This window comes from Branchiostoma floridae, chromosome 1 (genome assembly GCF_000003815.2).
Source record: "Branchiostoma floridae strain S238N-H82 chromosome 1, Bfl_VNyyK, whole genome shotgun sequence".
NCBI lineage: Eukaryota > Metazoa > Chordata > Leptocardii > Amphioxiformes > Branchiostomatidae > Branchiostoma > Branchiostoma floridae.
In genome coordinates, this window is record NC_049979.1 from 4,401,998 (window position 1) to 4,428,385 (window position 26,388).

Consider the following 26,388-nt stretch of genomic DNA (forward strand, 5'->3'; position numbering starts at 1 on the left):
CTTGTAAATGATGGATTCAGAATGTAGGACAACTAGGTCAGCTTCTGCCATGCTTTTGTCTTACCAACAGGTGGTTTAACTGACTGTCACATGGGTAGATGGTACTGCAGAATGGCATGGTCAGAGCTCGAAATACAGCTCTGGCTGCAACCTGAGTCAAAAGCCAGGTTGTACCATCAACATTTCAGATTGCCCCACTTCCAAGTTATATCTTTTGCGTGGGGATTGATCATCATGAGCCTAGATATCGAACCTTCAGCAACTTCAAATGTAGAATTGTGTTATATAAATATGTTTGAAATATGTTCAATTTACACTAGTGCTCTGTTTGAGAGTTCTACATTCAAACTCATCGAAAAATGTTAACTTTGTTGGCACTGCCTAAGTGTTTCCAACACAACTTCAATAGTTACACAACCAGTAAGGAGAAAGGCCTCTATGATTGATTTCAGAACTGTTCTACAGGGAGCAATCAACCTTGCAGACAGGAGGTTCTAGATCATGCCATCTCAATCTGGCCATTCTGGGGATGTTGATTGAATTGATTGTTACCGGATGACCTAGAATTGCATGGAAGGTCCTTGTGGAACAATCAAGATGTTCAAACCAATTACTGATGGCTGCAAGAGCTGCTCTAGTCAATTCCCCTCGGTTTTTGTGCATGTACGAATGCAAATCAGAGCATGCAGCGTTGTTCCTGCGGTCGATCAATTAGTTTTTTTAATAGCCAAACATTTGTTGATTTTTTAATGGATGTAATAAAGAGACACACTGATATGTTTATAGATATGACAGGTACAGAAGATAGAATTCCAGGTGTGCCCTTCCCTACATCTTCTTATCAGATTGACCATCAGTATCTCAGCAAGCAATTACCTTTGCAATCCATCTTGTAAGATCTGCTATCTGCATAGTTTTCTACTCTACTGACTAGTATAATGATAAGGAGGCAGCCTCACAACGCTGACATCACTAGGTTTGGCCTGCCAACTGTTGCTATGGGCTGCTCTCTGTGTGCCACCAGAAAGGTGCTTCTGTAGCCTTAAAACATCTCTCTGACTGTGCATCATCTAGACAAAGCAGAAAGGAAAGACGTCTCAGCCTAGTGTAAGTATCTTGATAAAAAAAATTATGCTTTACTGTCTCCATGTAAGAGAGGAAGTAAGAAGTATAGTGTTGTCTTTCCTTAGCTTGTGGGAAACAGGTATGACTCGTACCATATCTGATAGTGCCATTAACGTCATTGAATGGGTTTTGTTTGAGTTTTTTTTTTCCCTGAAACATTCAAAGTCAAATGCCCCAAACCAACTTGTCGTTATTGAGGGAAAGGAAGCCATCCCTTTCGTGTGTACTAGTAGATAGTCTATCATGGAAAAAGGTTGAAGGTTGTGAAAGGAGGATTTGGGAGCCCTTGATGTTTGAAATTGTTAAATATGCTGCTGCTTCAACATAAAATGTGTTACAAGGAAAGATGCATATGCCATAGTAAACATGTAAGTTATCTAATGTATTAGCCTGTGCTAGAGAGAAATCGAAGATTCCAGACAACAGTGTATTTTTCTACTGCAATGTTACTATGAGACATACACCCTACACAAGGACACTCATAAAATGCTTCAGTAGTCACAGAAGAAGATTAGGTTTTAATTTCTTGAGGCCCTCTCTAAATTTGCCCTTGAAAAACGCACAAATACATACCTTTTAACTGTCAGTTTTACCTGCATTTCATAAATCGATTGTTTCATTTTGAAGCAGATACGATCAATTATTATCACTGAGGTTTTTTTTTCACTGAAAAATGATTCTACCAACACAGGGAAGTATAGAGAGGACATACAGGTGTTTCAGCATACTAACCTGTCTCTTCTCAAAACAATTTGATACAGCCCTCTGGACATGTCAACTGATATTATGTCAAGAATGGAGACATCAATTAAACAGATGAATACCATTCATCTGCTTATACACAAATAAACGGATTAATACTATATCTATACACAATGCAGGTTTCTATGGAGATTGATATAAATGCTGTATCAATAATCTTTTTAGTATCTAGATACTGAACAAAGTATTGAATCTTTAATTTACATCTGGAAGAAGCACAATATTATGATATTATTCTGTAGTGTGTACCTTTAGATGTCAGTGTTGTTTATGGGAACTCACCTGGTTATGTGTACTTGACTGCTACTGCAAGTGGCATAGCTGATTTGAACTACATATACAAATGTAGCAACAACAATAGCCACATTGTAAAACTTTCACTAGGAAGGGAAGGGACTGGTCTGTCACCAAATGAAGTAGGTAGCTTAACTTAAGAAGGTAACTTAAGTGTCCAGGATTGATTATATTAACTGTTATACCTTTGGCTTGACTAGGAACTGAGCAGAATCCATACTTATGTTATCTATTTAAATTTAATGTCATTGGTCAACATGTAAAAGAATTGATAATCACACCTGCTGTAAGGAGAGTTTAATTTACCTTTAAATTACCAAAACATGTAACCTACAAAAACGTCAGTTCCAAGTTAACATAATGTTTCATGTCAGTGATCAGTTTCTTTATCCTTCCAATGAGATTATAGACAAGGGTTGGTGCTGACCTATTACTTACATGTGCTAACTTGTAATCTTTGTTTAAAATGCCTAACATGTGTCAGTGATCCAGTGAACATGTACAGAATTTGCCAAAAAGCAGTTACTCAAATCAAGCAACTGGATATGATTTTGGAAACGGTCAGACCTCGTCGACGCATGTACAAAATTGTCTTTCAATCTAAAGTCAATTTCTAGCTAAGCCTGTCTGTTAGGAATTGTTACCTCTTTGATGTTTGAGCCATCTGAAATTATCCTACCTGTCAGCGCACATCAAAGGTAAACTTTCCTAATACCTTCTCTGCAATTGGCAGAAGTGGCATTAAGGGTTCTGTGGGAGGCTAGTAATCCTGGGGTTCTGGGGATTATGGGTACTAAAGGTAGATGTAGGTCAGAGGTCAGATACGTGTCCCTACAGACAGAGGTGGCTTAGGTGTGCTCCCACTAATTGGGAGGAACACTTGCGAGCCCTGCTGGTTTGGGTAAGTGTGATCATAGTTTAGACACAGACTGATAGGTCAGTGTCTGGTTTTAGATATTACGTTAATCATTATTTCAAACTTCATAGTATGTACATGCATGTATGACTGTGGGTCTGCTTGCCTTTTTCCGTTAGGTGTTATGAGCCATTTTGATTGACTGTTGAAATTATTTGGCCCACTCTAATTCAACATTAAGCCGATACGCGTTATTGGTATATTATTTTTGAAGGGTTATTTGATGTTTGAATTCTACGTGACACGTTATTTGTTACCCAGAAGTCATCGTTAACCATTATCATATAGCCAGGCGCTGTGGACCAATCAGAAGGGCCTATTCCATGTTGGTCATGATGCCAACACATAGATTCGCTTCACTGCCTCGGTGGTTATTCGGTGGTTATAGCAAAGGACCAGGTGTTATGACACCACATACACCTCGGGGCGGGTCATTAACCCTTAATTAATTCTTCATGATGAGTAGACCTGTGGAGGCAACGTCAGATAACCCTCGGAGATCTATTTATTTATTTATTCGGAAATGTGACATACCCCTGAATACACTTGGTTCAAGATGATGCTATTGTCACAACTGCACAACTCATAGATCAGCAGCTTTGATGCAAAAGTTTCGCTTCTACATATGTGTGATTGAGTCCTGCAGAAGCTTCGTTATTTACCGTCAAGTGTTATTGGTCTTTCTGAATTTGCTGTAAAGCATTACCTGTACTCCTGAATTTGCCATAAAGCATTACCTGTGCTGTACTCCTGAATTTGCGAGCATTCTGGCCCCTCGTGTATGCCACAAGTATCTACTGCCCTGCTTGCAATTTTTACTGAACAGAATGTGATAAATAGCAAAGATGTAATATGTCATACATAATGTACCATTAATGATTGTAACACGTGAAAGGTAATTTTTGACTGATAACACATGGTAGATTCTAAAATTACAGTAGATAGCTTGATTATGGAACATTATGGGACCCTCTAATGCATCAGAGCTGTGTAGTGATCATGTATAATCAGAGGACTAAATATGCCGTTCCAAAATGCAGTGCAGTCACTGTTATTAACATCTAATTGTATAATACTATGATAATGACTGTTCAAATGATTTTTGTATTTTTCTCCTAAACATATTCAGCATCGCCGATCACTGTTACTGTGTTCTCAGTGATTCAGGTTTATGGAAGTCCATTTTGATCAAATTGTTTAATGTGCATTTCCAGATTTTATTCTCTTCAACTGTTACAGGAACAGTAGTATTTTCTGATTAATTATGCAAATAAAGTTTTATTATTTGCATAATGTATATAAATGTGTCTAAGCTACCTACATGCCTAAAATGATGGAAATCCATCTTTCCTTTCTTTAGGTATCTTCTATGGAGTATTTTGACAAAAATGCCCTTGCAGTTCCAAAATTAAATGTTAGGGGGCCCAAACCTGCCCCACTTTGTCCTGATGTCAAACTCTCATCTGCTACCCAAATGTCAAGACCATATCATTTCCAGGACAAGAGATACGTTTGCAAAACTGGATGATAGAATCGTATCTTTAATTATACAAATGTCCTGTATAAAATGAAATAACAACTTTTTTTGTCAATTTTTAATTGAACTTAGAAATTTAGATATTGAGAATATTTCTTGCTCTTGATGGTAACTTTCCGTTTAGCCATCAACGATGTCAATCATCACAAGGGATAGTTACAAGCAGAAGCTGCTAAACAGAAGTGAAACACCATCGATTGTTTAATTTACAAAGCACACTCAGAAATGATCACCGTGGATTGTTTGATTTACAAAGTACACTCAGAACTGATGAGGATTACCTGAGGATGGGTTACAAAAACAGACCACTTATTCCTGTACAGTGGAGTACCAGGCACTGCCAATGGTCAGTCACGTAGTAAAGCCACACAACTATTTTTAGTTACAGAGGAGAGCTGCAGGTGAAAGGATGCTTAGGCACGCCTCCAGATGACAAAGCAAATCCTCTGCCTTGTGCTCCTTTCTTAAAAATCTTATTTAGTTTAATGTCAGTCGTTATCTTTGTCAACAAAACTTGGATATAGAATCTTGGATACTGACTTTACATAGTTACAAGTTTGCTTGACTGCACTGGTGGATGATGCAATGTAATCTTTAGGCTATCATTGAAGATCCAACAAAGTAGCATGGCAGCACTATGTAACTATTGATCTATTTCTTAAATATGTCTGTCCAAAAGTGGAAAACAAAATTGTCAATCGTATCAATAGATTCTCTTCAGTTCAGAATGTTTACAGCGCACAATTTATACTGTAGTGAATTGTTAAGGTACTACAGGCTTTGCTGAGATTTGCTGCTGTACAATAAAAGGCTCAAACAGTCAAAGGGTACATGCATGATGAGAGTTTGGTATAATGTTGCCATGGAAACATTCGCAATCACAGAAACGGTGTTCTGTGTTTTGTCTACACATGTTCTGTGTACACAATCAGCAAACAACTACTTTACTGTGCTTCTGGGCTGCATAATTGACATTTGAAATGTTATTGTGCATACACAGGTGTTCCCAGTTGGCTTAGAACATGAGCACAACACATTAGAGGAGCTTAAACAGGAAGAACTCAACTTGACACCATCATTTGTGTACCGGGTACTGTTTTGAAATGGAACTAGCACTGGAGAAAGTGGTTAGAACCAAGATGGCTGCCTGATCTCAAGTTCTATTTGTGTAGATAGGAAATTGCTTTGGAGTAACAAATTGTCCTTTTATGTCCACCTGACAGCAGTGATCCAGGCTCTGTCAGACTGGGCACTGCCTGGCTCAACTCTGATTAGCGCTGCTGCCACCTGAGTTTCAGTAGAATTGGCACAGAGAGTGCACCAATCATATTAACTTCTGTGCTGAGTTACTTAGCCTGGGTTACTTAGCCTGGGGGTTATTCTCAGAGTCACAGTAAAAAAAATTGTATGCTCTTTAGTATTTTAATTATTGCCATTTTCTTCATATGTTTGTTGTTTTGTACATGTATTCAATAAGGAAAGAAAATTCAGTAGAGAAATTGCAGCAGTGAAAGTTTTCTACTATAAATAGATGGGTTGTCTGTTGTCAACCATTTCCGGCGCAAAGGCTTCACCTTTGATAGAATAACATTCAAGTAAAAATAGTTCAACAAGAAGAATTGTGCATCAGTGAAAAGAACTTAAGGATGGTATGCAATTACACTGTAGCGACACATAATGGAAACTCGGATAAGAAAACTTGCAGTATTTCTTCATATAGTGGCTTTTGTGGGACTGCTTGTTAGATAGAAAGCAGTGGCAATTGAAGTCAGGTTTTATGTTGTTGCTTTAATTTTAGTTTAAAGCTTTTATTTAGATGATAAATTCCCTACTGAAATTCTGTTGATTGTCCCATTTATTTTACATCCATGGACACACCTAGTACTTAACCAGAACTCACAACATCTTCAAGTTGGGTGTTTGAAATCACCTGGATTTCTGCTGTGTCAAAATTTGCATTGATTTGCAATTTGGTTTGACTTGATAGGCCCTCCTTTCCTTTCACGAGTCCTTCTAGAGTCCTTCCCAATCAGTCTGTATATGAAGAAGTATTGTAACAACTAGCCCGAAAATCAGGGGACAAACGAAGGTGACTTTTAAACTTAAATGGATGTGTGGACAAGTTTGTTGAACCACTCTGGTAAATGATGATGTATAACATAGAGCAGACCACTTACATAACTGCCAGTGCTGTCAGGATACGTCCATGAATCAACGACACCTTGACGAAATTTAAAGCAAATTGATTGCTACAACTGGATTAAGTTTTCTATTGTAAGGGTTTTGCAGATGCATCAAATTCATCAAATATTGATACTCCTCCCGGTGGGTGAGCATGCTAGGAAGGGAAGATCAAAGACGTACTAAGAGCTGGTTATTTTCAAGTGACATTTTTTTGTATTCATGGCCCTCGGATGGGAGCTTGTCTTTTTCATTTTACAAGATGTATGTCAGTGATTGGACTGCAGCAATATTTTTTCTATTAACTTTTCATTTTTCCCAAGAATACTTGGGATTGTGTGTCTTTTACATGTAGTTTCCTTTTTCTTCATCATTATCTAGTCCCACAGAATACCAGAATTTTTAGTTACCTTTTACTGTATAACTCAGACTTGACAACCCACCAGGTTTTGAATATTGAAAGCATATTGATTTCGTAATCCATTTTTTTGTGTGTGTGTGCACTGAAGTTCATTACAGCATAGTCCCCTCTAACAGATATATTTGTTATTCTAAAAAAAACTTCCATGAAGAGAACACAAATTCCTTGCACTTCATCTGTCTCCTTTGACCACGATAGTGACCATGATGAATAGCTATGCTCTGATATGCATGGAGTGCCATGTACCTTGTGCTTCCATTGGAGCGTGTCCGTCCCCATGCAGTGCGCATGTCCCGTCCAGCTAAATTAGAGCCCCAAGGTCAATACTCTCTTCTCATGATCAGGTAATCCCAACCAAGTGTTCTTAGTCTTTCAGTGACCTTAAAAGGATATGCCACATTTACATACATACTGTGCTGAACGATCATGATATATTGATGCTGCTGATTCACTATTGGTCACCTGACAATGGACGTCCCAAGGGCCCCGTCAACTCCAGTCTACAATAGGTTGTAAAGTCTGCACAGAGTCTGGCATGAACTTTTTTATTGCCTGAAATACGCACCTTCAATCTGCATGGTGCAGAACAACTTCTGGGATTGCAGACAGAAAGGATTAAGTCAGGGCTCAAAATACATTTTTCTGCATACCTGCACTGGTGCAGGTAAAATTGAAAAGGACCAGTGCAGGTTAGGTGCAGGTGGACATCAGAAATACCTGCACAGCTCCAATTTTACCTGCAGTAACCTGCATATGCAGGTGGTATTTCGAGCGCTGGGTTAAGTTTACGCGTTTTTTTGTTTAACTTGTATAAAGTCACTCTCACATCTCTTTCCTTACCCAGCTCCCTGCTTGGGCGAAGAATAAAGCATCAAACTTCCTTCCCACAATAACGTACGTTATATAAGTTATTGCATTTCTACATTGTTCTCAATTGTTATAATACAGCTTTCTCCCATATTGGTACATTCCTTTTCTCCACTCCAAAATACTGTATTTAAAATAAATTGGCATGTAAGGATGAACTAGAATGATTCTTGGTTGATTTAACTCTAACTTACGACCAATATTCTCAGCAGGAGTGCTGCAAAAAGCCTACCTTATCAGCCTCATGCAAGTTTCATGACAACCGTAAATTAGCAGAGTTGAGCTGCCCACTTTTCTGGTCCCCAGTGACTTGTGACGTCTGTGGTGACGCGGCGGCACCAAGGGTGACACTATTTAGATCGGGCAATGACGCAAAGTGGTGCATCTGTGGCTTCTGGCATGTCTGTTGACATCAAGTGCATCATTTCTCACAGGTGTAACTTGTCCTGTAGGCTACGATATTTCATTATTATCTGGAGATTCTTCTCCCAAATTATAGTTGACTTACAGGAGAACGTGTAAAGGGAGTACTGTAAAATTAATGCATTTAAGCTTGCGGGGATTTAATTTCATGGTATTTTTGAGTTTTCGCGATGGTTTTAAGTTCGCGGGGATGTGGCCACCGTAAAAAAACTGTGAACAAAAACTAACGCAAGCAATTATGCATTAATTTTACAGCACTGAAATTTATGTTGCATATGTTGCATATTACAACTGCTTTAGGTGTGACATCATTTTTTGCAACCATACACTGTTCACGATGTTCAAATAGGATAGTGTGAACATGGCAAAATCTTTCTTTCTAGTAGAATGCATGGGTTGAAATTCCTACAAACATTTAGTTTACATGAGTAGATGATAGCCAGTCAGCTACAACTCTATTCTTATTACCCCAGAATTTAAGAACATGTTTTTCCCCATAGGCACAGTCTTTTGGTTATCAAGTTCAATATTCTGTCTCCGTCAATGTCTCTTCCTAAAATTATATCATTAGTGACTGCAATGACTTGCAATGGATTATTTATACTGATGTCTTACTTACTTAGGGTACATGTTAGTGTCAGGTAGTTTGTCCTTTTGAGAAGAACATCATCAATGATGAACATTTGTTGGGGACAAGGTTACAAGTCTTTGTCTGGTCTTGTGTCAATTTGACACTGCAGCAACAGTTCTTATCAACAGTCCATTTAACTTTAAGTTTATGTACAATGTACTTATATTATGGATTTGCTGATAGTTGCCTGGTAGTTAATAACACGTAATGATTCCCATTGATTAGTTTTTAATGATGACAAACGCTAAGATATGTAGATTACCAAGTGCTTAGGTCTTAAGAGGACGTTCAGGACTTGGGAACATATTTAGCATTCAGTTGTCATTGTTGAATGTCGATAGTGGTGGAATTTCGGCAAAGCTCCTGGTAAGTAGTGGAAGTTACAGTAATATTATGTATCTTTGTGGTTAGTTGAAGATAAATGTCTTTGTCTTTCATGGTTAGTCGAAGATACAGATCTTTGTCATTCATACCCTGGCTGCTTGTACATTGTACTATGTTGCTTTATAGGCAATACTGGTAAACAACCTCACATGATACTTGCTACCGACCATGTCTATAAGACGCGATCTACACACAGTTTTTCCCGATATCGGCGAGCCTACTACCTCTCGCCGACAGCTTTTTTTCAGCGTCTAGATGCAACTACTATATCGCCATTACTATATCGGGAAAATTTCTCCCGAATGGTCCGGACCATTCGTAAGCCATCTAACGATACCTTAGCAGGGGTCCCCAACATGTTCTGCGCGCGTGTAGATGCTCCCCGAATTCGCGAAGCTCATTAGCATATAACTACAGTTAACGCGGGCTCATTAGCATATAACGCGGGAACAGCGGCATATTAGCGCGGGAGAGCAAGATGGCGGAGGGGAAAGCTGGGCGCTCCCGTTGCACATAGAGCCATGCAGAAACCGCCTTTCTTATAAGTGTATGGTCGGAGGAGGAGATCCCAAAAGGACGCGGGATTCCTTGGTACACCCCGGTGTACAGGCTCTCCACCCTCCGCCACAATCAGGGCAGCGAGAAAGAACGCTGCGTTCACTCTAGCCGGCCGCTGTCGTCTCTCCCTGTATCTCAATCGCCTCCTGCGCCCTACCCTTGCATTCTGATGTTTATAGTTTTGATACAGTGTGCCATGACCCCATACCTTCACCCAATTGATGTTAACCTATACGACTGATCCATTATTAGTGTTTATCATTGTTTATGCAAATGAAGTCCTCATTTGCATTAAGTCATCCACAGTCCTCCTTACTTAAGGAATCACAATTTTACTGTCAAAAGAAAGGAAGAATATTCTAGAATCCAATCCTTCCTTCTTATTACTTAAACTCATAATCATACCAACTGCTGCAAAAATACAAGATTTAAAGCTTCCCAGATTGTGGCGTCCTATCTTAGCCTGAGTACCACCCTCCATAGTCACTGCAGGCTCAAGGCTCAATACTTTCGCTCGCTAACCACTGAGTCTGTTTAGCAAGCGAAAGTATTGAGCCAGCGGTCATTACGGAGTATGGTACTCAGGCTAATCCTGTCAAGTAACGACGAATCAAAATGTGTTGCATCATACTATTTGTAACACTGAGCGTAAAAAAGGTTTATGGACAGTAAGAAATCCATTTTGTGTTCAAAGATGTCCTGAAGATCAATAGGTCCAAATTTCATTCATCGATACCTTACTATTTTCTGACAACTATTGACGGAGCACAGTGAACTCGAGTGTGTAAAAAATAAGCATCTGATTCTGAATTTACGGCATCCCCAGTTGATTGTGTTTGCATGAGAGAAGACGGTCCCCACACATTCATCATGACCTTGCAAGGTGGATGGGAGTGAAGGTCCATTGTTTGCCTGTCAGACATTAGTGAAACAGACATGCCTACTGACGCAGAGGCACAGGGGTTATCAGCAAGGCCAAGAACATTAGCTGAGTTCGGAAATGCTACAGATGTCACGTTTATCAGGGCTCAAAATACCACCTGCACATGCAGGTTGGTGCAGGTAAAATTGAAGCTGTGCAGGTATTTCTGGTGTCTACCTGCACACTGTGGGACCGCGTGGCACGATCGGGAGTGCGTTGGTCTTGGGCCCGAGAGGTCCCGGGTTCAAATCCGCTTGCCGTGTTACCGATCTTGTGCCCTTGGGAAAGGCACTTTACACGACTTTCCTCACCTAACTCAGGTGTAAATGAGTACATAGCTGCGGCTAGTGGCAGTGACAGGCCTTTGTGGTGGTGAAAGGCCATAGGGGCATGTTCGGGCATGACGCACCCGCCATGACACACGAGTCAGGGGTAGGAGGAACCCCTTGCATCCTTGGTCGGAAGTCCTCCTAGGAGACGGAAACTCCAAACAACAAACCTCTGTGGATCTGCCGCTACCAGCCCAAAGCTGCCTAGGCAGATCCGTGTAATGAGTTGTATCATTGGCAAACCTGCACCTAACCTGCACTGGTCCATGTACTGGGTTTACATGTCATGTTTCATGATGGGGACTTTACTTTCTGCAATGTACTGTTACCACCTATGAAGTATAGAAAGAAGTAATGGCAATAGTTTCTGAACAGATTTTAGTATGATCAATACTTTCTAAACTCAGGGTGGTGCAGGTGATTTTCACCTGTGCAGGTATGCAGAAGAAGGTATTTCAGGCCCTGTTTGTAACCTCAGTAACAGTGGCTCCCTTTGCCAGTACTGCAACATGTTTCTTCAGAAAATCTTCTCGTCATGTCTACTGGTAGGCAAACAAAAGAAATGTTTGTTTACACCTAAAACTTAATAAGAAGCTGTACTTAGCCCTGAAACTGTCACAGCGGTATGGCATGCCATGTCATTTTCTTAAGACAGGCAATTGTCTTTTGTTTGCCTTGCATCTATTTTCATGTACAATTTACGAATTTTCTAGCATGCAATATGGACATTTATCAATGACATCTTATGTGACCACATGACTTGTTGTACAGAGTGTGTGTGGTTCTTTTGCGTGCTTGTGTGCAATGTTGTAACTACTTCACAAAAGCCACTATTGATTGAGGAGAGGTGGCGTGTGCTATGGCTCAGACATCTTGGCTAGATACATGTAGACGGGCTTTTGTGTGCTTTGCCTCTCCTTAGAGATAGTTGCTGTTGTGAAATTAATAATAGTTGTTTTATGGCTAGTTTACGTTGGGTGCAGTTGTCGCAAAGTGACGTACCGTAGTTTAGTCGATGACTTGAACCTATGGGAAAATTTGGTGGTAGCAATCTTTTGCTGCAGTAGACTATTCTATGCTGTTGCTTTAGCTTTGCTACTCATGAAATGGCATTAGAAGAAATAGGGAAAGGCTAACTATGCATGATTGAATATGGACGGCTGCAGATTTTATATAAAACTGTAGAAAATGAAATCAAAGGTCCTTCCCCTAGCTTGTCTTGCAATCATTTTGTTTTGTATTTGATTCAGTTCTTTCAATGTTTAGTGTTTACTGTAGTTGTGAAGAAAACAACCAGCTGGAAATAACTGAGCTGTGTTGTTTCCAAGAAACCTCATAGATATACTCCATAATTCATGAAGTATGATTGAGTGATTAATCATTGTTGTCCTCATTACTGTAGTTTTGTGTAGAAAAGAGGTCGTTCATAGATCCAAATCTTAAAGGTAGAAACAAGTGTTCCAACTGTCATGAATATGGAAGAAAGACTCCATCCAGCTTTGCATGCATACGCAAACCAAAATTGGCCAATTAGTCTCCATTGCAATAGAAGAGGGTCTGCATGCTCTTTTCCTTTCGTAGGGCGTAGGCAGCCTATTTTTATTTCCCGTAATTCCTAGGGAAAGCGGTCTTATTCACGTAATTCGTAGCGAGGCAACCAAATTTTGCGTAGCTGCCTTCCTTTGTTTTGCGTAATACGTAGGGGGATCTTCTGAATTCAGCATAAAGCGTTGTGTGAGACCCCCCCCATGCAGGCCCTCATAGAAGACAAGAATTTACAGTGTACAGAATCTGGCTCACTTCTTCCGGCTGAAGTTGGGAACATTTGGGGAACCATGGAGCTGATCAGGCATGTAAGAGTGGCCATGGCTGTTTGGTTGACCTGTATGAACTTCAAGACAACTGCAGCTAACCATGGCACCAGAATAAACACTTCTTTACCATGCCAATATACCTGCTAAAGGTGGAACAGAGATACATGTTGATTGATTTGGTTGTGTTGTCACTAGTTATAAGCGCCCCCTAGTGTGCCATATCATTTCTGCAGCATGTAGATGTAGATCTAGATGTAGATAGTAACAGTTACTGTAAAATTTGATGCATTTGATTTCGGGGAATTTGATTTTGCGGTATGGAGAAAATGGAGTGTTTGTGGTGGTTCTGAGTTTGTAGTACATGTGTATCACTATAGCCACCTACCCAGCTGATAGGTGAGAACATGATAATCATGTATGCTTATCAATGTGGAGGACATTTTATGATGGATCTTTGTTTTTATTCCAATAAAATATTGTCTGAAACAGTTATGTGTAACTCTAATTCCCTTAGAAATCCACTAAAAAATGCAGGGTATGCCATTTCAGAAAGTTTGATTTTCAAAATTTTGCCTCAAGCAAAATACTAATGAGGGTCTAGTGTATTGACTGCCATATCTTTACACCAATGAAAACTGAATTACTATTTGTTAATTCTCTCTATGCCTGGTTGATACTTACTTTCCAGTAATTGATATTAAACCATCATTTTAACTTAAGACGCTTTTGTTTAGAATGGATGAATACACAGATATTCCTGGTAAACTTGAATTGGTATTGTATATGCCTTTCTCCGTAATGACATCAAACTTCAGTCCCAGAATTGCTTTAATTGTACATCACCATGATGTTGTTCAAGTGCATGATAGGAACTGTACTGTTCCCACCTTTTGTGTTTTCCTGACGGCAGCTTCTAAGTAGAAAATAAATTAGCTTGTGCACATGTTCAAAGGAACTGATGCTATCTAGGACATTGTTGAGACACAATTATCAAATATCAAGAGGCAATAATCTGGCCGCAGGCGTACCTTTAGAATATTAGCTGTACAGCCACACCCTTGTCATACAAAATGTCTGCACTGACTGTATGATATGAACGTGTGTGTCTTGGATCTGGCTTCTAAGAGTCAGGATAGTAACCAATCTATCTTCAACCTTGAAAACAATTATAGTATTGTCCTCCATGTTAGGTCAGGCAGAAATAATTGTACCTGACATCAGCCATGCTAGGACAGGGATAGATATAAAATACATTTTATTTCATGGTACAGTCTTTCTGTACCTCACATTGTGATTTAAAAATAATTTTTCTCAGGCCTCAGATTGCAGTTATTATTTTCAGGCCTAGGAAAAAAATGTTGTGTTTCCTGTTTCCCTACCTACCCTAAAAAAACCTGCCGACCCTAGACTTTTTTTTGGGGGTGGGCAGTGGAGTCACATAGCTTCCAGTTATAATTTTTATTTGGCCTGCTTCCTATTGAAGTAAAACACTGCTTGTCCCATCTAATGAAGGATAAATGTATCTATCATGCACAAAATTAAAGTTTGACATTGAAAAACAAGTGTCATCATACCTTTCAGTTTACTTTGTTCAACTGTATTGTAAATATGTATCACTAGAATTTTGGCCAGCCTAAAAAAAATACAAGAAAAAAAAAACTTAAGATAATCCCTACCTACCGACACTAATTTTTTCAGGACTGAAACAGGAAACACAACATTTTTTTTTCCTAGGCCTCAGTTCAGCATTTATGAAGACATGTATGGATTATGAAGAAGATAGGGCTTAACCAAAATTATCATATAGCCAGGAGGCGTGGACCAATCAGAAGGCCCCATTTCATGTTGGTTATAGATGGAAAATCATTAACAGCCATGCATTAATAGTTTCATTAACACACACGTGAATTAATGGCTTTTGAAAGATTGAACCAATCAGAAGGACAGGCAGAGTGGGACAAGGGACAATGCAGGGGGGTGGCGGCTCCTTCTGTTAACATATGGCAGTTATAGCATTAATGCCCCACCTGTTCCTCGGTGTATATGGTGTCATAACGCCTGGTCCTTTGCTATAACCACCAAATAAAACCACCGAGTGAGCCATGTACACCTTGGGGCGAGCCATATTCACCTTGGGGTGGGTCATTAACCCTTAATTATGCAACACACAGAAGTTATCTAAATCAGGTAGTCTTTTGATAGTTACTTCGAGTCATTGCATGTCCTTGCATCCACTGTCATGCTCTGGTTAAGGACAAAGGGAAACAAAGGCTAAGCAGGCATACAAAGCTCACTCAAGGCCATATCTTATCATTGAAAAGCTTCAGCCTGTTGTCTAGCACAATGGGAATGTAAGAAAGATAGATAAGTTGGACTGTGATCAACCGTTGGATGAATCCTCAGGTTTGTGGATATGGTGTAATTCTTTTATCAGTGATAGCAGTTGCTGTTTGAAACTGCTAGGTATACTATTAACTATCGTCATCCAACAAGGTTTATATCTGTATACTTTACAGTGCTTTCCTTGTTTCCTTGCTTTGCTAGATAAAAAGATGACTATGTGGCCCTTTGTAAGATATTTTTAGGAATGGGAAAGACATGTAGGAGGGTTACCTTCAATTGTTAAATGTCGGTGTTAAAGCTGTTCTCCACTTGTTTGTTTTTTTAGTTCCTGTTACACAGTTTATTTATGTACCTCAATGGACTTTGATAGTAAATTTAAGTACATTAAGACATGTAAAACCCCTGCATGGTATACATAGGAAAATAGATTAAAGAATGTCTAGACGTTAGAAATCCCTCCAGTAATTGTAAAAAGCCATTTTCATCCCATACTATGCCAGGGTTGGACAAGTTTTCTAAAATTTACTTGTCCTATCAGGCAAGTACATAAAAAATTTACTTGCCCGAAGCAGCTTTTCACTTGCCCGAAATTTGAATGAAATTTTTCTGTATATTTTCATCGATGGAATTCTTGTTATTGTTATTTTCTTCGTTAACTAATGCTTGATGCCATGACTGTGAAAAGTATCAAGTATCAGAATCTCACTCGATGGAAAAAATCTAACTTGCCCGATCGGGCAAGTAAGGTAGGATATGCACTTGCCCGATTGTCTTTTTCACTTGCCCGGGACAATAGGGCTAGTGGACTTGTCCAACCCTGTATGCACCTTTGTATTAAGTAGATTAGCCTTATAGAACTATAGATGCCATGCTTTGTACCTTGTACAATTGTTGCGCAATTAAGTTATTATATTGTGTAATATCTTTCATGTTCACCTGTCTGCCCAGGTACCTCGCCCCAAGCAGGAGATGCAGCCTCCTATCAAACCCAAGAACACCTGGGGTTTTGGCGAGGACGAGGGGTCGGACGTTTCTGGCAAGCGGGGACGCCGCCGGGGCAAAGGTTACAACGGGAGGGACGATTCTCCCAACTCAGGTGAGAGAAACGCACATCCAGATAGATCAGGATCAAACATTACCCTGTCTGTACAAGGGGCCAGGGTTGTAGCCAGCACCCGTCCTTCCGTCCTTTGATGGAATTTTGCAGCTGGGGCCGGAAAAAAGATTTGCCCATTCCGTCCTCTATGACAGACAAAAATCAGTAAGTGAAGATAATAATAAAACTGTCTTCCTTGTGTAATTTTTCACCAAAACAGATGCTGTTGAACAGCTTAATCTACCAGCAAAATTTACACCTCAAAATGCAGGAAATAGCGTGTCAGAGGGTCTAGATTTCGAGGGGAACATTCCCCTGGACCCCCTAGGAATGTCGCGCCTTCGGAGCTCGATAGTATTCAAAATCGAGGGGACGGAAAATGATTTTAGGCTGGCTACAACCCTGCAAGGGGCAATCATTACATACGAGGGTGGTTCAAATTGAGATATTTCAATCTCAAGACGATATATGCCTTTACCTTGGTGCCAAATTTCAACTCATTCAATGGAAAAATAAGCATGATATAAAACCTGTGGCGTTACTTTCTGAATCACCCTGAGGCTCGTAGTAGGAAAAGGAGCTAGCAGGTGGTGAGAAGGTATAAACCAGAACCTTTATAGATTCGTATAACACTCATTATGACCATGCTAATTTTTTCTACACTAAATGGCTTTTAATTTGTTTTGTTTATTCTGCTTTGTACATTGTCAAGTCTCATCAGAAAGGCTGTGTTGGGTGTTATAGAGTCTGAATATCTGGTTTACGACTAACGTGTTGTTTCTTCATCCTGGAGAAGTGCATTGGTTGGATGCGTGCCTGTTGATTGGCAGATGCCTTTTGACATTTAGAGATGGTATCTAAATATGTACACACCCAAACGTGAGGTAATATGGTAAATTCCATGGAGCAGAAGTCTATTGAGGAGAAATGCGTTTTTTCTGTCACAATTGATTCATCTTGGAAAGAGGTATTTTCAGACATGAAAAAGCTAATAAGGACTAGACTTCAGCTCCCAGGCAAGTATGTAATGCTAGTTCACCTTTATCTGTGGAGTAACATTTATCCGTTGCTTTTGAAAATAGGGTATTCAGAGACATTGAGTCGAAGGACGGTGGTTTCAAATTGCAACATTTTGAAAATATTGCAGTCTGAAAGTATAATTCGTCAAATTGGTATCCCTAAATGCCTTGTTTTGAAATGCAATGGATATAGGTTATCCTACGGATAAAGGTGGACTAGCGTTATATAAAGAAAGCATGATGTATTAATGTATCTATAGCGTGGTTCAGGTGTACATGTGAGACTTAAGATTCAGATTTATAGGTAGATGGGTGGCAGTGTATGCATATAGAATTTTGGTGCACTTCATTTTTTAGATGCCAGCTCCCCTTCATAGCTTTTCCAAATTAACGCTAGTTCACCTTTAGTTCAACCTATGTCCGTTGTACAAAATGTATATAGAAGACATTTAGGGATATCCAGTCGATGAACAGTGGTTGCGCACTTCAGTATTAAAAAAAAAATATTACAAGTTGAAACCACCGTCCGTCGATTTGCAACTTGATATCCCTGGATTTTTAATACAATGGATACAGGTGAACTAGCGTTATAGTCTTTGGGGCCTTTTTGTCTTGAGATGAATTCATTTGGAAAGAGAAGGCCAGGGAAAGAAGTAGGGATGCAGGGAAGAATAAGATGTTTACTTTCCATATTATGTATGCTGGGTTTGCCATATGGAAACACAAAGACAGGTAAATTACAGACTGAGGACCCATACATATGATATGGTTGTAGATTGGATATACATATACTATAGACCCAGCAGCTGTAGGCTAGGTGACAGTGTTAAGTTGATTTATGTCTCTGCAAACCATTTCAGCCACAAGCAATATGCTTCTTTGTGTTGGATGTTGGGCATTTTCCTGGAATGTTCGGGTTGTATGAAATGAGCTATCAGGTTGTGTGAAGTGAGTTTTTAGGTTGTATGAAATGAGCTATCAGGTTGTGTGAAGTGAGTTTTCAGGTTGTATGAAATGAGCTTTCAGGTTGTGTGAAGTGAGTTTTCAGGTTGTATGAAATGAGTTTTCAGGTTGTGTGAAGTGATTTTTCAGGTTGTATGAAATGAGCTATCAGGTTGTATGAAGTGAGCTTTCAGGTTGTGTGAAGCGAGTTTTTAGGTTGTATGAAGTGAGCTTTCAGGTTGTGTGAAGTGATTTTTCAGGTTGTATGAAATGAACATCTGACCACAGCTGTGTGCCTTCCCTCCTCCCCAGGATCCCAGCCATCGGGCTCCTACAAGAAGGAGTATCTTAAGAAGCTGGAGTACAATGCCCGTGTGGCCACCCTGTCTGGATCCCATCCCCGCGGGCGTGTGGTGCCGCTTGAGCAGGACTCCGCACCCTCCAGCGCCACCGCCACACCAGCCTCAGACAAAGGTATTTTTTTAAATTTATCTTTTTATTAATTTCCAACAAAGGCAAACAAAGAATAAATACAAAGGAAATACAACGGATCCTGTGATAAGGATAAAGCAAGTAAAAAGAACGTAAATGGAGTAATTCTTATGAATACAAATCATTAGGGGTAGTAATTACAAATAAACAAGCAGATATAATACAAACAAACAGAAATAATCCTGATTAGGATGATATAAAATCAAAACTGTAACACAAGATTATATGCTGAACATAAGGAACTGATTTTTATAACAAAAGAAAATCATGATAACATATAAATGGAAAAGTATCCATTGGTTTGGCTGTTCAGCACACACAGCCAGGCCTGCCCAACTAGCCTGTGGCTATTACAAAGGGCTAGCCCTGCTGACGAAAACAGAGACAATACAAATGGAATTGGACAGGATACTTATCAAAATAATATTCTAAGTACAAAAAAAGATAGAAATAAAAAAGATATATACATGGTGTAAAGTCAAGATGCAAATTTTTCTTATATAATGTCACATCCTATAATAGTATAAATCCACAGTGTAAGTTACTATAACTTATCTTAGACTGGACCACATTTCAAACTATTATTGAGGCCTCCTCTAGACTGTCATGAACACCTGGATATCTGAATTGTGTATACATCGGGGCTTACTGATGCTGCATTCAGTACTGTAGATCTCTTTGAATTCACCGTGTCATCACTGTGGCAGACTTGATGTTACATCCCAGTCATGCACTTTAATTAGGTAAGCGCGGATGTAACACTACTACAGTCTTCTCAAGTCAGTATCAGTTCAGATTGAGTCAAAGTTGTCCGGACAGAATCAGTAATTTCCGGGATGAAATAACACATGTTTTACTTCAATTGGTATGGCTTTTATGCCATATGAAAACTTGGATTATGAGGATTAGTCTAAGTACATGTACATGCAAGGTGGCTTTGGGCTCTGCCCATGGTAGTCATTTTTCTGTGTGAACCATAAGGGAATACGGGCAGGGCTTTGGAAGTCCAATAGTAACGTCCATTATTATGTTTGCGGAGAGATGTTTAACAGCACCTTAAACGGTAGGTCCCTTGTGAGATATTGTTTCAATCTTTGATATAAGTTCATTGTTGTATTTTATGATGATGATCATGATGATGATGTCTTAGCTTATTACCTAGTGACGTAGTGGTGGGTATGTGTGTTAACTATTACCATTGTACCATCCTTGGGGAAAATATTGCCATTACATACAATATGTAACTGTATAAGACAGATATCTGTGCTCCAACATTTGACAATTGGGTGTCAGAAAAGTCTTACCATTGTTTGGCAGGGACTTTTAAGTGTATCACGTGTCATACATCTAGCGGCAAGGCATTAGGGGTGAAGTGTCTCTCGGGTATTCTTGGTTGAAGGAAAATACATCACTATGATATCACATAGGATTTGCACATTCTCTGCTGTGTGTAATTCTCAAACTCACATGGCTATCAACATCATCAGCTGAAGGTTGAAACATTTTGTAATTTCTACACAAAAATTGTGGTCTTCATGGATATTACTTGGTTCTAACTGGAAAGCAACAGGTAAGAAATAATTAGTTTTAATGGCCATCCGTGCAACCAGCACGCATGGATGATGATGATGATGAGTTTTAATGGTAGTGGGCACTGCTTCCTGTCATGGGCTAGACATCTCTATGAAATATCCTGTTTGCAGCTACGTAGAGTAAGAGGATTGCCTTAAAATAGCTGATAGTAGTAGTCATTTCCTTTCGCTGCTACAAAGCAGCTGCGGTAGCTGGTATGCTTGATGAAACAATTTTGTTTGATCAGCTTAGTTGATGCTAGGAAGGAAGTGATTTGATGTAAGAAGGATGACAGCAGGGATGACAGCCAGGATTATGCTTAAAGAAGCAAAGCCTCGGTCTGTCGTAATCAACAGGTTAGCTCAACATGTTGACATGGAGCATTTTATTAGAAAGGTGTATCTTGGTAAACATCTGTTAAACCAGGAATGAGTGTCATTTGAAAAGATGTGTAGTGTCACTTTGGTGTTTTGATGGCCTGCCTCATACCACACTGATGTCAAGTAGTATGGAAAGAAGCAGAAAGCAATTAGATCCTTATTGTATATATTATAAACATGTCATGATGACATTAGGATGGAATCCAGAGGTAAAGAATGTATTGTCCTCCCTTCTTGTTGTTGTGAGATGCAGCCACATGAAAAATGCTAGGAGAAGAGTTAGTAGTCTAAGAATGTTTGTAATTCATAACCATTTAATGAGTCTAGATTGGCACTGATTCGCAGGTAAATCAGCATGCTAGAAAACCAAGGATGGGGCCTTCTGTAAGTCTTGCTAATAGAATGACAGGTTTATTCGTTCAAAACAATAAAAACGTACAAGCTTCTGATAGCAGCCCAAGGGCTGAATTGGTGGGCTTGTTAACAGTTAAAAATGGCTTAAAAACTGTTCCAACTATATACATATGTACATCAATAATCACATCATTACGCAGACTTATTTACAAACTGGGAAGGTAGAAACACATAGTTCATACAATGTCGTCATTGAGTAGTGAGACCATATAGTATATTGGACTTTTCCTTAAACGAGAGGTGTTGGCTCTGGGGACCTGCAGTTTGTTGGCTGAACGTGTATTTCTGCCAGTAATCTCCTTACGACAGGGAGGGAACCAGTCCCTGTAGGTCGGGGATCTATACAGTGAACGAGCATAAGAACTGCATAGGTCATGACGTCTCTGAGACAGTGATGTGAGGGAGAGTTCAGTCAGTGCCGAGCTGTAGCAGGTATAGTTCTGTCCGAGGATTATCCTACAAGCTCTCTTCTGCACTCTTTCAATTGACTTACATTCAGCAACAGTCAATCCTGGATGCCACACTTGGCATGCGTATTCCAATACCGGGCGCACAAAACCAATATAGACAAGTACAAGGTCACCAGTAGTTAGGCCATACTTGGACAGTGTTCTTAACATGTACAGTCTTTTGTTTCCCTTCCCAACCATCGTTTCGACTTGTTTAGACCACTTCAGGTTGCTTTGGAGGATGACACCTAAAATGCGGGCAAAGTCGACGACCTCCAGCTGTGTAGGACCAACTGTGATCACAGGTGGGGGTGGGGGGTTCTTCATGAAACAAAAAACAAGGACTTTACATTTCGACGGATTCAAAGTCATGAGGTTATCTTCGGTCCATCGGGCCAAGCCGTCGACATCATCTTGGATGGTGGGCGCACTGAGCACGTGTCGTGGCTCCAACAAAGACAGGTCGTCGACAAACTTAAAGGTGTCTGCTGTTGATTGGTCGACAGGAACCGCGTCATTCACCAGTACCAAGAAGATCAGTGTCTGCCATTCGGAAACTTCCCCTTGGTACTTGACGCGCTGGCGCCGTTCAGAGAGAAAGCTGATAATCCACGGAACGACGGACGGGCGCACCCCGAGCTCGATCAGTTTGTTGACGGCAGTTTGGTGATGGACAGAGTCAAAAGCACGTGAGAAATCCGTAAGTACTAGTGTGGACATATGGCTTCGTTTGTCAGCTGTTTCCAGCAGCTTGTGTGTCAGGAGTGTAAGGTAGTGTGTCGTGGACCGGCCACACAGGGATCCATACTGTCGCGGGTCTACACTAGGAAGTATGTCCTTGAGACACCAGTCCGTAATGATGCCTTCGCACACCTTGGCAAAAACTGATGTCAGTGAGATGGGTCTTAACTTTGACAGACTTGGCGGCATTTCCTTCGGGACCGGTATGACGTCCGCTTCCCTCCAAGCGTCAGGAACAACACCTTGGCAGAGCGATGTGTTTATAATATCGCACAGCGGTTGGCTCAGCTCAAACGCGAACTCTCGGACAATTCTGGGGGAAATGTTGTCACTGCCAGTAGCCTTACCGATCTTCACCTGCTTGAGCCTGTGCCACATATCCCAGAGGGAGACAGTGGGTGGTGGGGCTGGGGCAGGCAGGTACGCTGGGAGATCCTGGAGCTGCAGAGGGGCGTGTTGCTGTGATGCTGCTGCCAGGTGCATGTTGATGGCGTTTGCTACAGACTTGGGCGATAAAGACGGGACGCCGGGCACTTCAACACAAAGTTGTCCCTTGCTGCTATTAGTTAGTTCTTTGATGGCTTTGTACCATTTTCTTGGATCTGTCACTTTAAGGTGCTCGATCTTATTCCTGTAGAAGGCTTTCTTCGAGGACTGAATGGTTTTACTGATCTTGTTACGAAGGTGCTTCCACTTAGGGTGATTCCCTTCCGCAAAGGCCCTCTGTCGGTCTCTGGTCAGAGTTTTTAGATGTGGAGTTATCCAGGGCTTATCTTGCTTGTGGATTCGTACAGTCCTGGTAGGGAAGAAACTGTCCACTGCACTGAGGAGAGTGGTGTAGAACGCTGAGTACTTCTCCTGTGTGTTATCTGCACAGTGCACTTCTTCCCATGTATGTTGGGTAATCCAACATCCAAAGGCCCGCAAGTCTGACTCACGCAGGGGTCGTACCTGTTTCTTATGTGTCTCGTTTCCGGTATTAGAAGTTGGACTTCCCTCCCAGATAACGCAGTTGTGGTCGCTGTCGCCAATCGGGGGAACTGTTGTTGGCTCTTGGTAACAAGTGGCTAAGCAGTCCGACGCAAGTATCTGGTCGAGGATGGCATTGTCACGAGTCGGCACCTTCACGAGTTGTGTCAGTGAGTGCTGCGAACACAGGCCGCTAACATCCAGGCGGTTAAGGTCGCCGAGGACAACCACGCCGACGTCAGGGTATTGTCTGCGAATGTCATCAATCGACGTAGCCAAGAAATCCAGTAATGCCTCTTCATGAGGTGAGTTGGGTGGATGATATAATAGGTGTCAGCCAGTTTGTGTTTTCAAAGGTGCTAAACACAGAGGGCTTTCAGCCAATATACAATAAGCAATCAATCTGTTTATCCTGGACACAATATGGTATGTAAATCCAGGCTGATTGCTCTGTGAATAGTGGCATCAGCTCATCCCATTTCGTTTCACGGGGGGTACGGCAAAATTATGTTGGGGAACTGGAAGATAAACAGAAGCCAACAACTCTTAGACTAGTATTACCACTGAAACATGACAAAAGTTGTCCCCCAATCATGCCGTCCTCAACCTGTTATGAAACATTTCTGACATTTACCCACGGGTTACCAGTGTGGAAAGTACCCTCCCTAATCTGAGTGGTTGGTCTCCTCTGGTTGGCTACTTTCCTCTCGAGTATAGGTCTAAGTAATGCTTGTTGAGCCAAGCAGACTTGATGCCGGTGCACGGGGGATGCTGGTGTTTGGGCCTGGCTTTCTTCAGCTGTGCAGTGGTAATCTGACAATTACACACAGGAGCAGCCAGTGGTGTATTGAAGTGTGTTGGAACAAGGCTTTTACCATTACTATGGGGTGCGCAATGGTGGTGCACTCAGGTGAGGCTTAGACGTGTATTAGGAGCACTAGAGGGGTAGTGTATTAATAGCAGCAATTCCTGAGATTCAGACTAGGGGATTGGGTTGGAGGCTTGGCCATGACTTTTGGTCAGTTGCAGGTTTTCATATCCATCTGCTCCAGCTGGGTACTGTTCTTTAAGAAACGTGTCTCAGGTGAGATTGCCTGAAATTTTCTTGTATCGATCCGCACACCCGTGTTTATCCAGCGAATGTGAAAGGTTGATAAGTAGAAAATTATGGCCCGTTGTAGATTTTCATTCAAAGTAGATTCACAGTTGTGGGCTCAAATTCACCACATTTTCAGCTTATGCAGGCGATTATTTCATATCAGCTCCTTGTATATGTGGGTTGTTGCTTTCTTTGTTAGAAGTATGAAAACTCTCAAGGAAAGGAGTTTTCCCGGGGCAAGGACAGATTGTGGTGTTAATGAGCAATCATGATGTGATTGTGAAGGCTTCATACCTTTTTTGTGAGTCTTCCTTTTCATATTCAAATACAGCAGCATCCTAAGGGCCAATTTACACGAGGCAAAAAAATAACTTGACGATGCGCTGCGTGTGTCCTAGGACACTGTTTTTGCCAGTGTAAAACTGTAAATGACGCACGCCGCAGTGTGGCACCTTTACACAGGCAAAAAAAGTATGATCCTAGGACATGCGCCGCACATCGAACGTCATGGGACAAGTTATTTTTTTGCCTCGTGCAGATCGGCCCTTAAAGTCTGCAGGGCTGTTGCCTGTAGAAGAACATGCAGTTGACTTTTATGTTGTATCTTATATGTAGGAAAGCTATGGTGATGTTGTTTGCTTCATCATTAATCTCTCGTGTGTAATTCATCTTGTCTATGAACTTGTCCTGAGACTGAGCTCTGTCTCCCCTCCAGCTGGTGTCATCACCAACAGCAGTATGTCATCGCCCAAAAAGCGCAGAGAACAGCGGGAGGCGGAGGAACCGTCGGAGGCGACCAACGTTCGGAACGAGAGCCCCCTGGGTCACCACTACATCCCCTCCTTCGTGGACAAACCCCGGGACGAGGAAAGAAGCAGAAACCAAAGAGCCAGTCTGTCCAACTCCTGGCCTCACCAGTCCAGAGATTTTACCGATATGCCCAAACCAAAGAAGTCACAAGACCCATTGAGTGGTAATCATTTTTTCAAACTATTTCTTTTTTTAAAAGTTGCACGAAGTGTACACAACCAGGTGGAAGACAGGTAAAGATAATGGGTCATCTTTTTTATGTCCACCGTTATGTTCATGAAAGGGCATGACATTGGTATCCTGGGAACGGTAAAGAAATGCCAAGAACCTACCGTCAAAATAGGTTTTATGCGTGTTGTCTGGGAGACAGACAAGGGACTGTATGCTATCCAATTCCTTTTATTGAGCCAAATGAAGCTGCATTCTTGTTATTCATGTGTCAATGAGCCCATCATGTACAGGAAATTAAATGTTTACTAAGGGAGGAATGACTATGAAATATTCATATTTGACAGGGGAAGTATTTTCTTATGATGATTAATTTCCTATCACCTTACCAAATCCTATGTTGGGAAGTACTTATTTAGGCATCTAAATGGTCGGAAATTGATTGTAGTTTACTCATGCTTCTATTATGGTTGACAGTAATAATTGTGATTTATTTTTCCCAGCTCTGGATTCCTCACTGAACGTCAGTTCTGACAGACTAGAAGCTGCGGAGGACAGTCCAAGATACAAAGGTAAGGCACATTTAAGTACAGGTTTGACCAAGGGATCAAAATATTGGATTTTCACCCGTAATGTTCAGAAAAGAATTGCACTGTCAAGACAAAAATTTTCATAATCTCAAAGTATACTCTTAGTACGCCAAAAATAGTTACTCAAGCAACTGGGATAT

The 26,388-nt window shown here is 40.8% G+C and overlaps 1 protein-coding gene across 2 annotated transcripts in view; it reads left to right on the forward strand.

Moving 5' to 3' along the window:
• LOC118422436 (TOG array regulator of axonemal microtubules protein 1-like) overlaps nucleotides 1-26,388 on the forward strand; it is a 63,099-nt gene that overhangs the window by 9,160 nt on the left and 27,551 nt on the right. For both annotated transcript variants that reach the window (XM_035830002.1, XM_035830011.1), the window contains exons 3-6: nucleotides 16,456-16,603; nucleotides 18,877-19,038; nucleotides 25,396-25,653; nucleotides 26,162-26,230. In XM_035830002.1, the coding sequence (XP_035685895.1) occupies nucleotides 16,456-16,603; nucleotides 18,877-19,038; nucleotides 25,396-25,653; nucleotides 26,162-26,230 (637 nt within the window). The remainder of the gene's footprint in view (nucleotides 1-16,455; nucleotides 16,604-18,876; nucleotides 19,039-25,395; nucleotides 25,654-26,161; nucleotides 26,231-26,388) is intronic.